This window comes from Labeo rohita, chromosome 8, assembly GCF_022985175.1.
Source record: "Labeo rohita strain BAU-BD-2019 chromosome 8, IGBB_LRoh.1.0, whole genome shotgun sequence".
Taxonomy (NCBI): Eukaryota; Metazoa; Chordata; class Actinopteri; order Cypriniformes; family Cyprinidae; genus Labeo; species Labeo rohita.
Genome location: NC_066876.1, coordinates 21822092 through 21838278, shown reverse-complemented (window position 1 = coordinate 21838278; position 16187 = coordinate 21822092). Strand labels below are relative to the sequence as shown.

General features: G+C 35.6%; 3 protein-coding genes across 3 annotated transcripts; 2 read left to right on the top strand and 1 right to left on the bottom strand.

Annotated features, from left to right (window-relative positions):
* The first annotated feature begins 812 nt into the window (after positions 1–812).
* On the top strand, positions 813–4469 carry dffb (DNA fragmentation factor, beta polypeptide (caspase-activated DNase)). The gene is made up of 7 exons (XM_051116482.1): positions 813–979; positions 1072–1198; positions 1318–1503; positions 1824–1903; positions 2054–2227; positions 2399–2499; positions 3612–4469. The coding sequence occupies exons 1-7, from the start codon at positions 860–862 to the stop codon at positions 3820–3822; spliced, it is 999 nt and encodes a 332-aa protein (XP_050972439.1). The 5' UTR covers positions 813–859; the 3' UTR covers positions 3823–4469.
* A 783-nt stretch (positions 4470–5252) lies between these two features.
* On the bottom strand, positions 5253–9908 carry c8h1orf174 (chromosome 8 C1orf174 homolog). The gene is made up of 4 exons (XM_051116268.1): positions 9761–9908; positions 8914–8991; positions 8355–8747; positions 5253–6364 (listed from the first exon to the last, which is right to left on the bottom strand). Exons 1-4 carry the CDS (start codon positions 9773–9775, stop codon positions 6263–6265), a joined length of 588 nt encoding a protein of 195 aa, XP_050972225.1. The 5' UTR covers positions 9776–9908; the 3' UTR covers positions 5253–6262.
* A 1838-nt stretch (positions 9909–11746) lies between these two features.
* Positions 11747–13507, top strand: b3gnt7l (UDP-GlcNAc:betaGal beta-1,3-N-acetylglucosaminyltransferase 7, like). Its single transcript, XM_051117601.1, has one exon. It carries the CDS (start codon positions 12216–12218, stop codon positions 13461–13463), a length of 1248 nt encoding a protein of 415 aa, XP_050973558.1. The 5' UTR covers positions 11747–12215; the 3' UTR covers positions 13464–13507.
* The last annotated feature ends 2680 nt before the right edge of the window (positions 13508–16187 follow it).

Here is a 16187-nt window from a genome sequence, read left to right as displayed (position 1 = left end):
ACCATTAAAGTCCACTATATGGAGAAAAATCCTGTAATGTTTTCCTCAAAAAACTTAAGAAAAAAGACATGAGCATCTTGGATGATGTGGTGGTGAGTAAATTATTAAATTTTCATTCTGAGAGTGAACTTATCCTTTACCCTGCTAATAAATAAACAGCTAAAACCAACCTAAGCTGGTCGGCTGGTTTTAGCTGCTCATCCAGCCTGGTCTTAGCTGGTCAGCAGGCTGGTTTTTGAGGGGTTTCGGCCACTTCCTTAGCTGGTCAGGCTGGGAGACCAGCTGGAACAAACATCTAACCAGCTTGACCAGCCTAGCCAAGCCGGGAGTCCAGCTAAAACCAGCTACTTCCAGTTTAAACCGGCCAACCAGCTTAGGTTAGTTTTAGCTGTTTTTCAGCAGGGTAAACAAGGAGAATTCTAAAGCTGTAGTGATTTAAAAACAATATTAAGAAGTGGACGAAGTTGCTAAAATACTACAATGGTTGACCGATTCACCTGTAAAAATGTTAAAGTCTATCTAAGTAATGTCAGCCACCTTACTTATTTTACTCATAAACTGAAAATCATATTTAAAACACCCAAGCGAAATTCCTGAGGAAACCCACTCACGGGGGTTTGGAATACAAAATGTACCGCTCTATCACAGTATCATTTTTATCATAAAAAATAAATTTAAATACATGTTACTATTTAGTTTTTAGTTTTTGTTTTTTTACTTTTGCTGTATTGTCGTGTTTACATGTCCGTGTTATTTTTATTTTTATCCACGAGGTGGCAACGAGGGTCTTGTCGTTGTTTCGACTGCTCGTGCAGACAAAAGGCGAAAGAGAAACTGTAGCATTTGCGGAAAAGAAAAAATGCACAAAATAACAAAAACCAAGCTGGTTAAGATCAGAAGTGCCAACCAGGCCAAAAAATACGGAATTGCAGCTGTTAACCTGAAGGACCTGATTAAAAAAGGATGTAATTTACTAAAGGTAAAAACTATATATGTTTATTAACGTTATTAATATAGTGTTATTAATATAGTGTTGGATGCAGACATTCATAATTCATATTTTATCCACAGGCATCCAGCTCCGGAGTACAGGTCTGCTTGTACGAGGATGGGACACTAATTACCGAGGAGTATTTTCAAAATCTTCCCAATAACACAGAACTTGTTCTCCTGCCTGCAGGACAGAGCTGGAATGGACGTGAGTGAACTTCACTGACTGACATTTAGCATGAAGCTAAAAAACACCGCCTGAGTATGATAAACAATACTATTCTGACCAATTAGAAATAATTTGCATTGGCTTTTCATTCCATACAGTTGTTCATGAAATAAATCAAGTCCTGGGTTTGGACAGAGACACAGACCTTCTGATCAGTGCAGCAAAAGATCTTCTGTCAGATGAAAATTCTCCCAAACGGCGCAGAATACTGGGAGACCTTCTGAGGAACCTGAGGGACAATTCAGAGGTGGAAAGCAGAGAAGAAGATAAGGACTGGTTTGAAGGTTAGTGAGGGGAGAGAACATACGCAGGCATTTACTGTATGTATAACGTAACTGCTTCTTCTGAAGCAACGTTAATACATTTAGACATTTAAAAAAATGTTTTCACACGTACTTGAAGTTGTGTTGTAGTTTTAATCACGAATGCTATGATTGTTTTAGTTTTTGGGGTACTCAGTTTGACCCAAACCCTAACCTGGCATATTTTTTTACATTTCTTGTTATATAAATGTAATATGTAATTTATTTAAAAAGAAATGTGACTGTATATAGTGTATTTTTTGAGCGTGCTTTCTCAATTTTCTAATGTTTTTTTATGTCAGGTATTGAAGCCCGGTTTAAAACCAAGTCTGCTTACATGAAGTATAACTGTGAGAGCAGAATCCGTGGATATTTGAAAGAGGTTTGACAAACAGCACTCAATTCTGCTTTAAATACTAGTTTTTGAAATATTTAAGATATTTATTATATTTAGTGGAGTTCATCATTTATTTCATGCTGCAAAGGAGACCTGTCTTTATTCTGAAGGTGACATATTGTTCACTGTCTGTAGGTTAATGGATACACACAGACTATTTCAAATGCCAAGACAAAAAGTGAATATAAAAAGGTGGTGGAAATCCTAGCAGATAAACTTAAGGCTGCACGGTATAATGGCACCTATTTTGACCGATCGGAAAAGGACGTCCACAGGCTCTGCACTGAAGAGGGCTGGTTCACCTGCCAGGTGCCGTCATTCAGTTCATTTCTAATGAGTCTTATTTAGTTCAGCCTAGCTTCATTTTTCTTTGAAGGAAATAATTAAACAAAACAGAAAACACGTCTCATTCACTGCTTTGTCAGAGTGGCAGAGTAGTTACAGTTTGTGTAACATAACAAAAGACTTTTGTGCTAACAGGGTGCCTTTAATGAGAACAACTGCACATTTTTTCACTCAATAAACCCGTACGGGAACCGCGAGAGCAGAATCCTCTTCAGCACCTGGAATCTGGACCACCTGTGAGTAGTAAATCTCTAATATAAATAAAATCATGAAAAACATTTAAGTACACATAAATCACGATGTACATTTTGAAGGATTAGTTCATTTCCATGAATAAACAATTCCTGATAATTTACTCAGCCCATGTCATCCAAGATGTTCATGTCTTTCTTTCTTCAGTCAAAAAAAAATTGTTTTTTGAGGACAACATTCATGGTTTTTTCTTCATATAGTGGACTTAAATGGGGATCAACAGGTTGAAGGTCCAAATTGGAGTTTCAATGTGGCTTCAAAGGTCTCTAAATGATTCCAGCTGTGTGAATAAGGGTCTTATTTAACAGAACGATTGGTCATTTTTTTATTAAAAAACAAAAACAAAAAAGTAAATACTTTACAACCACAAATGCTTGTCTTGCACTAGTTCTGCATCCACGATTTCATGTCGGAAAGGTCACGCGTGATGTGGAAGTACCAACCCAGTGTTTACAAAGTGAACGTGCAAAGAAAGTCAAACACCCTTTACAAAAAAAAAGGTAAAACAATAATGTCAGTTGATTTTAAAGTTGGAGGAGAAAATGAGATGGAGTTTTTCTCCCTACCCTACCTTTTTGAACCATAGTTCACAGATGAAGAACTAACCGCGCTTGACCCTTTCAGTGGGATTACGTAATGCGTGAAGTTGTGTATGTGTATCGAAGAGCTAGTGCAAGATAAGCATTTATGGTTAAAAAGTATATCAATTTCTATTTTTTTTGGAAAATAACCAATCATTTCACTAGATAAGACCCTTTATTCCTCGGCTGTGATTATGTAGAGCCCTGTGAAGCTGCACTAAAACTGCAATTTGGACCTTCAACCCATTGATCCCCATTGAAGTCCATTATATGGAGAAAAATCCTGGAATGTTTTGCTCAAAAACCTTAATTTCTTTTCGACTGAAGAAAGACATGAACATCTTGGATGACATGGTGGTGAGTAAATTATCAGGAAATTTCTATTTTGGAAGTGAACTAATCCTTTAATATGAAACAATCAGTATTTATTACCTCTGATAACATTATTTTAAAATTAAGGATTAATTTAAGGATAAGGAATAACATTGTGAAATCAAATGCCTGGTGTTTTTTAGGATAGAAAAGAAAAGGGCCATCATGCCCACACTCGCTGAGGCGCTGAAGGGCAGTAAGAGCGGTGATATAAACGTGGATTATTTCTACAAACTGCTGTTCACAAGGGAGAATCTCAAGCTGGTTCACATCGTCTGCCATAAGAAAGGGGCCCATGAACTCAGCTGTGACTCCCGAAAAATCTACAAACGGGTCAAGAGGACTGTGAAATGAAAGCACATTCATAATCCCCTTAGGAAATATGCAGCTTAGTGTGAAAGTTTCAGAGTTGGTAAATCGCAAGCACTGATGCAAGTACTGAAATTCTCAGGGCCATTTTATCTTATGCTGTTATATTGTGCTTCAGGTAACTTTTTTTTAAGTTTGTTATACACCAATTTTTATACCAAAACAACATTTCTGTTTAAATTATGTGAATTTTTCAGGGTTTTATAACTTTGACTGAATTTATATTTTTATATTTCAATTTTTACTAGTTTAAGAACCAAATGTCTTTGGAAAGAGTCTCTATTTGAATCATGAAGCATGTTAAGCAGCAGTGTTTGGGATAACGCATTACAAGTAACGCAAGTTACGTAATAATATTACTTTTTTCAAGTAACTAGTAAAGTAACGCATTACTTTTGAATTTCTAAGAAAATATTTGAGTTACTTTTTCCCCCTTTATTGATTGACAAGTCTTCTGTCTGAAAATTGGGAGTAAACATGATGTTACTGTATTCTAGGCTAAATGTGAACATGCATTAATTAATCTCACTCACAAAAAACAGATTCAGTATACCTCAAAATGAATAAAAACAGTGAAATGTAAACTCAGCCTGCAATAATTAAATATGTTAAATAAAACAATATGTATTTAATCCCATTTTATTAACCAGTCTCTTTGCTGCTGACCTTTGATAATGCAATTCAACCATACTAATAAGCAAAAATTACTTTAGATAAACTAACATGTGCTTCTTTTTTTATAGCTGAAGAGTGATCTCCTGCATAAATGTACTTTTCTTTCAGCCTGAGGTGAATTCATTTCACTTTTGGTGTAAAAGGGTTTTTACATTAGAATTGTTTTATATTAAAAACAGAGAAGCAGGCCCTGCCCAGATTTAAAAAGTAATGCAAAAGTAACGTAACATTACTTTCCATAAAAAAGTAACCAAGTAACGTAATTAGTTACTTTTCAGGGAGTAACGCAAAATTGTAATGCATTACTTTGAAAAGTAACTTTCCCCAACACTGTTAAGCAGTTAATGTTTTGTAGTACTTTCATTAAACAACAATAACCTTTTTTATCCACCTTTTAGGAGAATACTAAAGTGCAGTAATGGTAAAACTGTTTGCACTACAAGCCAGTGTGCTCATAATTAAGATAATGCATTAAAATAAAGTAAGACACACCAATTTGCAAGATCAAGCAGCAAAACAAGCCATTTTGTACAGTTACAAATAGCTGGACACAGTTGATACTGGAAGCAGGATCCATACAATTTACAAATGACTGCACCTGCTCTTTACAGTAAGAAAAAGGTGGATTGTACCAAATATACTCAAGCCTTCTTTGGGGGGGAAAAAAAAAAAAATCTAAACTAAACAAGATTAAATATGAAGGATATACAGACACATACATGTGCACAAACATAAAAACACAAAAGTTGTTTTCCAAAGCTGTTAATGAGGTTTATTTTCTCTGGACAGAGTATTGTAGATTTCACAAGATAATACACAGAAGATATGACATTAAATAAGTTTGACATGTCATGTATATACAAAGCATTTGGTAGCAAAAAATTAGCACTTGGTTTATGACTTCAATAGAAAAATATAAACTTCAAAATCACACTTTCTACAATTTTTATCTCATGTAATTTGTACATAGTAGAAAAGAAACTACATTTTAAAATTTTACATCTTTGAGCCACTCGTGAAGTTAGTGCAAATCCTGTCCAATAAGACTATACAAATATCATCATATACAGACAAATCAAATTCCTGGTGAAGCCACATGCATAATACAGTTTGAAATTGTTGGTTTAAAATTACAACTTTTCATATCTTACAATAAAACCCTCTTAATTTGAGATACTAATCAATAAAATAGTCTTTACATCATAAACATATCAAAGAACATAAGACGTCAAAATAGCTACATGCTTTAATTTTTAATTATACAGCACCAGATCTAAAGTATTAAGTGTTTTTTCAAAAACAAATCTGTTCATTCTCAACAAAGAATGTTTAAAAGTGCCAAATTCATAATGTCCAAGCTAATTGCTTTCAAAGTCTAAACAGCAATTTTGAGGCACTTGATTGATAAAACTGTATTTGATGATTCATTAGTAAGGACTAGTGGTAGAAAACCCAGTGTACAGAAAGTTTTTATAGCTTTCTTTCAGCACAAACCCTAAATCACATAATAGTTTTAGCTTAAAACAGTCTTCCTGTACATTCCTTTAGTGTGGCACGTTTAGTTTAAAATTAGGGATGCACCATTTTTGCCATTGTTAATGTACCTCATTAAAACCACATTGATAGATCAACACAGTGCATTTCAGTGTAGCTCAAACATTAAGAAGGCTTTTGGAATAAAATGGCTTCCTTTAAAACAATTAAGTCCATTTTACCAGGATTAAACTCCTTCCCTGTAAATGGCAGATTCTCATAGCTGCTCGTCTTCACTGTCCTCTTTGGCATAGTAATGCATGCTCCTGTACTCTCTTCGATTCACTCTCTTGCTTCCTGGGGTTCTGCGTGGGTAATCCTGCAACAAATCAGGTCAGAATTCTTTAAAACAAAGCCACATTCAGACATTAAAACTGCATTCATGACAGTTGGCTATTGAGCATATGCAGCATGAAATCAGACACTTGCTGCGTTTTGACACCCTACTGAGAATCAACAGACTTTAACTGCAATAATCCTGCATGGTCTTGCATTAACCTCAATATTTTAGGATTACAGTGTGCAAACAAAGCCATCTGGCTGCATGTTATTTATCTGGGAAGCTTAATTTAGACCAGTGTTATGTTACTGGGGTAAAGGGCCTTGAAAGTTCACATCCTGCATAGGCTGTCAACAGCTCATGTGATTTACTTTGATTATACACCCATAAAAGAAAGTTCATGACACTTCAAAAACGATTTCCCCCCATTCTTATTGTAATAAACATGGGAAACTATAAACTCAAAAGGAAGTAGCAAGCAATAAAGTAAAAGCAAAAAGAGAGGGAAGTGATCATTCAAGAATAAATTGACATTTCTTATTTTTACTTTTAATTCATGCAACTACTTTGAAATCCACAATTTTATAAACACTGCTGTTCAAAGGTTTGGAATCGGTAAGATTTTTAATTATTATTTTTTTAAATCCCTTCTGCTCATCAAGTCTGCATTTAAAGTAATAGTGTGAAATATTACAATTTATAAAATAACGTTTTTGTATTTCAATATACTGAATTTTCAGCATCATTACTGTAGTCTTCAGTGTCACATGATCCTTCAGAAATAACTGTAATATGCAGATTTATTATTAATGTTGGAAACAGTTGTGCTACTCCATATTTTTGGATACCTGGGATATTTTCAGGATTCTTTGATGAATTAAAAGGTTAAAAGTACAGTATTTGGCACTATTTTGACTTTTTTTTTTTTTTTTATTGCCACATCAGCTTCATAGGCCATTTCATCGCACACAAAAAATATATGTTAAAACCAATACAGAAGTACACAATACAAAAAAAATGTAAATAAAGCAATTATAAAACAAAGTGTACATAAAATTCTATAAAAGATTTTCGATTTACTTTTGAAAGAAATTGTGAAAATTTTACAGCATTTACTTTAAATACATTTTTTAAATCAATTTAACACATCCTTGCTGAATAAAAATATTCATTTAAAAAAAAAAAGAATATTTTAAATAAATGCTGCTCTTTTTAATGATTCGTTCATAAAAGAATCCTGATAAAAGTTCCACCAGTTCTGAAAAAATATTAGGCAGCACAACTGTTTCCAACAATGATAATAAATCAGCATATTGGAATGGTTTCTAAAGGATCATGTGACACTGAAGACTGGAGTAATGACTTTAAAAAAAAAAAATTCAGCTTGAAATCACAAAAATAAATTAGATTTTAAAATATATATCAAAAAAGAAAATTGTAAAAATTGTAAAAATAATTTTACAAAGTTACTGTTTTTTCTGTATTTTTGATCAAATAGATGCAGCCTAGATAAGCATAAAAAGTTCTTTAAAAAAAAAAAAAAAAAAAAATTAAAAATCTTACTAATCCCAAACTTTTTAACAGCAGTGTATATTACATATTTATTTATATTATTATTATTATTATTATATACATTTTTTCTCCTTTATTTTTAAAGCTGGGCAACGATGTATTAGAACTGTAATTCATGAGGAATTTTAATTGATTAAAAAAAATTCACTTTTAATGTTTTTACTATATGTAACGTTTTGATGTACACGCTTCCTTTTACACAGCCTCTACGCAGACGTCAAACTGGTCACGTGACTATTTTCACCAGATATGTAAAAATGTTCACATGAAATTACGACCGTTTGTGCTTGAAATTATGTTTACAAAATACAGAATTCTTTTTAGAACCTTGAAAGTCAAACGTAGTTGCTGGTAACAAACGTTAGCTCGGAATTTATTTCAAACCAGCGCTATTTTGCCGCATTTCTGCACTAACACCCAATCATAACAACAAGTGTTCTGAATCGCTTTCGCTTACCTGAACAACATCCATGTTCCCAAAGAACTGCTCCACTGGGAAAATATGATTGCTGTCCTCATCGAAGAAAATGCTCGGGTCCTCTTGCGTTTGGGGACTGGGAATGACAGTCTGGTCCATCTTCGCCTCTGCAGACCCGCTTGTCAACGCAGTACGCTTGGCGGCGGCAGAGTTCTCCTTGCCGCGCCGTTCACCCGGAGTCTTTTTCCCGGGCTGAATTTTGACGTTTTCATTCATGGTCGCGCTGGAGTTCTCCTCTACTTCGCCGTGAAACGGTCTCTTTGGAAGACGTTTGGCCTCCCCGCCGTCGCCAGCCATCTGCTGCGCTGCACTCGCGATATCAGACGCCGATCTCTGCAGCAATCCGCGCAGAACCCTCCTCCGCACAGCCTTCTGTGGATAAAAGTCCAATAATAAGTGCATACATGTAATAAATAAAATATCAGCGCTGTTTTAGACGTGGCTGATACATCGTGAGAAATACAGTTACATTATAGCGCTGTGTAGCCGACAGACGGAAACTGTGGGGGGAGATGGTTGGGTAGACACTGACACTGACCTTGACTGAACTTTTCACACTAGGCGCCTTTAAAGAGACAATCCCGCGCACTCGCAGTCCGTGGCTCCCAACAACAATCTGAAACAAGAGAGCATTATCCCTATTAGAAGCATTGTATGATCCATAATACACAAGTTTCCCGTCACAAATTACTTTTGCGCTACTGAGTGGCGTTTCGTTTGAACAAAACGAATCTTTTTTTGTTCACCTCCATGCAAAGACACGTTTTTCACTTAATGAGGTCTCATTTTTGCTTTCCTGCCTTAAAAGACCGACTACAGCACGCCTTTCAATAAACAAGCCATCATTCGTGACAAACTGAATGAATCATTTAATTTGTGAACAAACTAAATGAAATGTGACAAAACGTTAAACAGTCTAGTTCGCAACCAGGGGAGAAGGGTTGCGGAATGAACACGTAAAAATGAAAGAATAGCATATTTAAAACCAAGTTAATGAAAGTCGAAAACGAATCAACACAAAAAGCTTGCACGGAATGAATCCGCAAACGGATCTTTCTACAAACCGATTCAAAAAATTCGACTCACTAAGTGATTCAAAATCTCCACCACTACTGGGAAACGTTCACAAACTTACGTTGTGAACAGCAGCTTTATTATAATACTACAAGACAAGGTACGTGCTCCAAGCGAGACTCAGTCTGCACGCCAAACCAAACACTGTGAGCTAACGTTGTTTTAGTATCTTGATAAACTAAATTTCACATTGAAAGTTTGAATTGTAAACGGTCCAAGAAAGTGTACGTAAACTCGAAAGTGATCGTGTAGGTTCATATTACATAAAAACGACTTCTCAAAAGTAAAAGCTAAGAAACAAGTTATCTTACCTGCTTCGCCCTCATTGGAAGTTTTGGCGTCGAAAACCGAGCATGGAGTGCTGCGAGTGTTTATCTCCGGTGTCCGCTAAAGCCACGCCCATATCCGATCATCTACGCTACTTAGAATCGAGAGATGGAGTTCAAAACTTTCTCAGGCTTTTCTTAGGTGGTGGCTTATACCCTTAAATTAGTCCTAGTCCCGTTTATACAAGTTATAACCGTTATAAACAGTGGTATAACCGATTAACCTATGGAATGGCAAATTATTAATTGTAGAAATATGTCGAATGAGTCACATACTGTAAGAGACTCCTGTGACGTGAATATGATGTACTAGGTCCAGCCTCTACTGATGATAATATCCGTGAAAAAAATAATGCGCACGGATTGTATTCAGTTACCAATTGGTCTCAGACAGTAACTAGGTCACTTTAAAATAATAATAATAATAATAATTTCCACAAAGGGTTTTGTCATTGTGAACATTTTTTCATTTGCCAGCAGTGGGCATCATAGTCAAGCTAACATTTTACCGCTCTCACAAGGAAAATCCACTGGCAAATATGAATGTTATCAGACATTAACAGCATTAAGCTATTATGTGGAACCCTGCTAGAAAATGCAGCACTAGTTTATGATCATTGTGATGATTATGGTCTCTGAACCAAGCTATTCATTTATGTTATGTTTGGTTTATGTTATAAATCAAAGGCAACTGATCAGTTGTCCTACCAGTGAGGACCAACATAACCAGTTCGGCAGACCATCAGTTAAGATAGATGGGGCTCATTAGGTGACAGTTGTTCATGAGTCCCTTAGGTGTCCTGAACAGTCAAACTGTCAGAACAAACAAGGGAATCGTATAGGTCCCACAAATTCTTTGGTTTTTCAGCATTTTTGTGTATCTGAACCCTTTCCAACAATGACTGTATGATTTTGAGATCCATCTTTTCACACAGAGGACAACTGAGGGACTCGTATGCAACTATTAGAGAAGGTTCAAATGCTCACTGATGCTCCAGAAGGAAAATATAATGCTTTAAAAGCCTGGGAGTGAAAACCTTTTGAATTTGAAGATCAGGATAAATTTAACTTATTTTGTCTTCTGGGAAACATGTAGGTGTCCTCTGTAGCTTCTGAAGGGCAGTACTAAATTGAAAAAAAAAATATTTAAGCAAAATAAGAAAAATGTACACATCTTCATTCTGTCCAAAAGTTTACACCACTGGCTCTTAATGCATTATTTTTCATTCTGGAGCATCAGTGAGCATTTGATCCCTCTGTAATAGTTGCATATGAGTCCACCAGTTGTCCTCAGTGTGGAAAGGGTTCAAATACACAAAATGCTGAAAAACCAAATAATTTGTGAGACTTAAAGGATTTTTCTGAAGAACAGCAGGCAGTTTAAGTAAACATTTGAACAGGGTTATTTTTAATAAATTCAGCTATTATTTTCTCTTATGGACTATTTGTAAACGTCTTTTATGTGAAATATCTTATTCAGGTCAGTACCAAATAAAAAAAAATAGCATGCATTTTGTATGATCCCTCTTGTTTTGGTAAAATAATTAATATTTTGCAGATTCTGCAAGGTTTATGTAAACTTTTGACTTCAACTGTATGGTTATAAACCAAAGGCAACTGATCAGTTGTCCTACCAGTGAGTAGGACCAACATAAGCTGGATATGATTGAACCATTAGCAAACATTTTAGTACACAGATCAAATATTAAAGTGCATCACTTTTAATAGAAAAAAATGCTCTAAAGACACGGTTGTTGATTTTATAGTGCAGAAAACGGATGTATATGGTTAATAATATCGCCCATAGGCTTACTTTCGCGTTAAAGAATAAGGTGGATATGCCTATATGCAATATTGCAAATGCTGACAGTCACGAAAATAAATTCGTTTTGGCTGACCCTACCACTATGAACCACACGGGGGCGCGAAATACTAAACTACGAGTTTAGGGTTAATCATCCTCAAGCGTCTTTCTGAGTGTGCTTGTGAGAGGGACGTGAAATGTTAGTTACAAACCTTTAAAAAGCCGAGAAGTCATCTCAACTCCAATATTTACATACACTGAATACGTAAGTAGTTCTCACTCAAACTCTTCTTGGGGACCCTCATTTACTACGCTTGCACAGCTGTCGTGTGTAACCAGAGAGCCTGTAGCAGGTAGGTGTCGTTAAGGTGGAGGAGAAAGAGGAGGGCAGACTGTCGATTGTTTTACAGGATGACTGCCTCCCATTTTCAGCATTTAAACGATGGAGCTTGAAGAGAGAAGAACCTGTTGCGACAATTTATGACGGGACAACAGACTGAAACCTAGCTTGACAGGAGGACCGTGGAGAGGACAGTTTTTCAGCTTTATCAAAATGCCTTTTTATGGACTATTCGCTCATTTTTATATTTCCATAACACGTGGAAAATTAATTACAGCGGACCTGATTACCTTCTCATGACAAATCCAATGGTTAACCTAACAGACTGCTCTCTGAGGAGCGCTAGCGTAATGGAATTTTTATGTCGGAAGAAAAAGAATGTCAGGACTGCGGTCAGCTTGACTTTGGTTTTTGCCACTTTACTGATGCTTCAGAAATTAATAACAGTGGACACGAATGTTAAAGGTATCAAAGTCGACGTGAAACGCAAATGGTGTGGCCCCACATGTAAAAGCATAAAGGCTGTTGAAAATTCATCCAACGTTAATGCCTTGGCGCCGGTGGGAAAACCTTTGCCAAGAAAATGGGACGTGAATAAAATTAAGTGTCATGAAAATTCGACGATAAAGAGCCAAGCCTGGTTCCGTCGTCTGGGCCCGAGGTTCCACGAATTTGTTCTGCACAGACATTGCAGGTACTATCCAATGTTGCTAAATCACCCGGAGAAGTGTAGCGGCGACGTGGATGTTCTGGTCGTGGTCAAATCGGTTATCGAAGAACATGACCGGCGAGAAGCCGTGAGGCAGACCTGGGGAAAGGAGCAAGAAATCCAGGGCTTGAAAATCAAAACACTCTTTTTATTAGGCACTCCAGCCACTGGCAAAGACGCGCGAAATTTACAAGCCCTCGTCCAATATGAAGACCGAACCTACGGGGACATCTTACAGTGGGACTTCATGGACACCTTCTACAACCTCACCTTAAAAGAGGTAAACTTTCTGAGATGGTTCAACATCTACTGCAGTGGAGTTCCCTTCGTCTTCAAAGGGGACGATGACGTTTTTGTCCACACCAAGAATCTGGTGGAACTAATTGGCTTTCGGGTGGAGGAGAACAGGGTGGAAAACCTCATTGTAGGAGACACTATTTTAGAAGCCAAACCGATCAGAAACCGCCAGAGTAAATATTTTATTCCCAAAGAGTTGTATGATAAACGCTATCCACCTTATTTGGGTGGGGGAGGATTTCTCATGTCTTCTCAGGTGGCCCACAAGCTCTTTGTCGTTTCTGAGAGCGTAGAGCTTTACCCCATTGATGATGTGTTTTTGGGCATGTGCCTGCAGAAGCTGAAGATCGTCCCAGAGCTGCATCTGGGCTTCCGGACATTTGGGATCATCAAGCGTAAAGTGACTCCTCTGAACCGGGAGCCCTGCTTCTTTCGCAACCTCATCGTGGTGCACAAACTCGTTCCGCAGGAGCTGCTGCAAATGTGGACGCTTGTTCAAAACGAGGACTTGAGCTGCGCCAGGCAAGTCGTAATATGAAAAGACGAGTATTTATAAAGACAGACAGAATTTTTTTTTTTTTTTTTTTTCAAATGAAGCGTTTTTGTAACTGTCATGTTTTCTTTTTGTAATTTTGTAAGGATGATGACTACCTGTGTTATCAACTGTATGATGTAATAAATTACATTTCTTATCAACTGAGGAAACAAACACAAACCGAATCTACCCGTTTTTTTTCCATTAGCTATATACGTCTGTAGACCGGGGCAAGCTGTCACAATGTTTACTCCAGTAAAAATATGTTTTTTGTCGCAAGTATATTATAAACACATATCTTAAAGCTAAAGGCTAAAAAGGTGAAACCCACGGAACAAAATGCTGAAAAAAAAAACTATAAATAAATGGAAAAGATGCATATTAAACACAAGTGGACTTCTGTGACAACATGCCCCAAATAGCGGAACATTTTATGACACTACAAGCACGAAACCGTTCATGAAGTAGCAATACGCTCATGTTAAATGTAGCATATAAATATGTAACACCTGTTTTGGACAACAAATAAGGTAATTAATAAATTGCTTATATATATTTATAACATTTAAAACCCATGTAACTTGGAAAATGTTTGAATAAGATGTACCTTCATTATATATTTGATTCTTGTCTCATGTATGCTAGTGTGGTTTTATTGTGTTTGTTAAACATGACATTGGAATTTTTGAATTTTAGAGAATTCCCACAAATGCTTAGAATTTAAGGAGGGGTTTAAGCAGGTGTTTGAAACCAACATACATTAACACACACTTGTGTAATTTGACTTTTTTTGGGGAAAAAAAAAAAAAAAAAAACAAGCTTATTTAATAAGAAGAAATATAAATATAAAATGATTTATATGCCAAATATGATGCACCAAACACAAGAAATTCACTAGAAGACATTTTGAATAACGTCCTAATGAATGGAGACTGCAGCTTTAGCAAAATAAAAGTTTCATGTGGCATATGCTATATATTCCACATATTCTACAGTCATTCTGCACCATAAAGCTTTTTATGAGGAACAGTCTGAAAATCAAGTCATTATTTACTCTTATGGTACTTTTGCCATAAATCGTTAGTCCCCATTCAACATAATTTCATGTAATTCAATTCAAACTTTCTCTATGGTGTTTCATGGAAGAAAGCAACTCTCAGAAGTCTGAAATGACATGAAGGTGAGTAAATTGCATTAATTTGCATAATTTCCATTTTTGGGCGAATAACATTGCATGACATATACTCAACACCATCAACCTTACATTTGTCAGAGGAGTTGTTTTGGTTTGGTGTTTGTGTCACAAAGCTAAATATATGAAGTATTTCAACAGATCAAAAAACCAAGCATGTGACAACTTTATTCAAATACATTTATTAAAACAGCTTCTAACAAATAAAGCTACAAAGTAGATTTTAGCTTCCATTGATATCAATGCACATAGAGCTGCGAGGCATATAATTAATGTGTGGTGACACAATTCAAATTACAATCGGTAAAATCTTCAATTATCTCACTGCAAGTGCAAACACTTACTTAGTCTGGAAAGACAACATTAAAGCTGTGAACTGTATGCCTGTGAAAAATGGAAAGTTGACAAACTATGACTGCATATATAAGGGTCATTCCACGAAATCGGTGCCTTTTGCTTCCCTAAGAAATAATCAAACATAGATTTAATATACCAACAAATAAATGTGCAATTTAAAAACAAAACAATAGTATGTATGCTTTCATCAATATTACATTAAAAAAAATAAATTAAATATTATTTTAAAATATTTAAATACCATTTATGCTGGTAAGATTTTTGGCCTGTCCCTCACTATTTTTCTTTTTCAGCAGGACTTTTAAGTTGCAAAATGAAGGCAAAATGATATAAAAATCACATTTGCACATTGTTCCAAATAGTCTCATTGTTAAGCAAAAAAGTTTTTGGCATATGTATTTTCTTTTTATAAGTATAAATCATTTTATTAGTGTCCCTTGATTTCATGTCAGCCCTGTTACCCCCATCAAAAAAACATTGTAAAATAATGTACATTCAAGTGACATCATTTCTAGGAGGTTACATCATCTCTCAACCAGGATTTCAACACTTAAAGCATAAGCATTTTGTTTTAAGTGTATGTTTTAAGCCTCTATGATGTTCCGTTTTTGACGATTTATGAGGCTTGACTGAGGGGGAGCCATCATGCAATGTCAATCCTGTTATTAAATGTAAATTTAAATATTTATTTATTACATTTAATATAATCAATATCTACAAGTAAAATCCTTTCAAAGTGTACAATATGAGCTTTTGTTTACTCGAGTATAGCTAGCAATTAGCAAATTTGTTTGAAATCGTCAAACCTGTTCCTTTTTAGAGTAACAGGTTTTGACGTAAGTAACAGGTATGACATTGTTTAGCTTTGACCCTGTTTTCAAAGACTGTCTGTGTAAAATTCAAACATTTTAAAGGTCACACTCTGTATATTATTGAGCTTATCCCTATATCATTCAGTGGCATATGAGTTCTAACCATAGTATCTAGTAACGCTTGTGTCGGTAACAGGGTTGACAAAAATACCAAAACATGAGGTAGAAAAATAGTCATAAAATAATAAATCACATAGCATGAGATGGCACAATACAATTTCTTGTCACTTTAAAGTGTCTTCATTTCATGGATGTTTAAAAAAATATTGATTTAACTTATTTTAAAAAGTGGAAAAGGCACTGATT

Coding starts and splice junctions, on each gene's coding strand:
- c8h1orf174 (XM_051116268.1), bottom strand. Junction 8,748..8,913: donor GTGTGAAAAGTTCAGTCAAG/GTCAGTGTCAGT, acceptor TTTTATCCACAG/AAGGCTGTGCGGAGGAGGGT. Junction 6,365..8,354: donor GGAACATGGATGTTGTTCAG/GTAAGCGAAAGC, acceptor GATTTGTTGCAG/GATTACCCACGCAGAACCCC.
- b3gnt7l (XM_051117601.1), top strand. CDS start 12,216: ATGACAAATCCAATGGTTAACCTAACAGACTGCTCTCTGAGGAGCGCT.
- dffb (XM_051116482.1), top strand. CDS start 860: ATGCACAAAATAACAAAAACCAAGCTGGTTAAGATCAGAAGTGCCAAC. Junction 980..1,071: donor AAGGATGTAATTTACTAAAG/GTAAAAACTATA, acceptor TTTTATCCACAG/GCATCCAGCTCCGGAGTACA. Junction 1,504..1,823: donor AGATAAGGACTGGTTTGAAG/GTTAGTGAGGGG, acceptor TTTTTATGTCAG/GTATTGAAGCCCGGTTTAAA.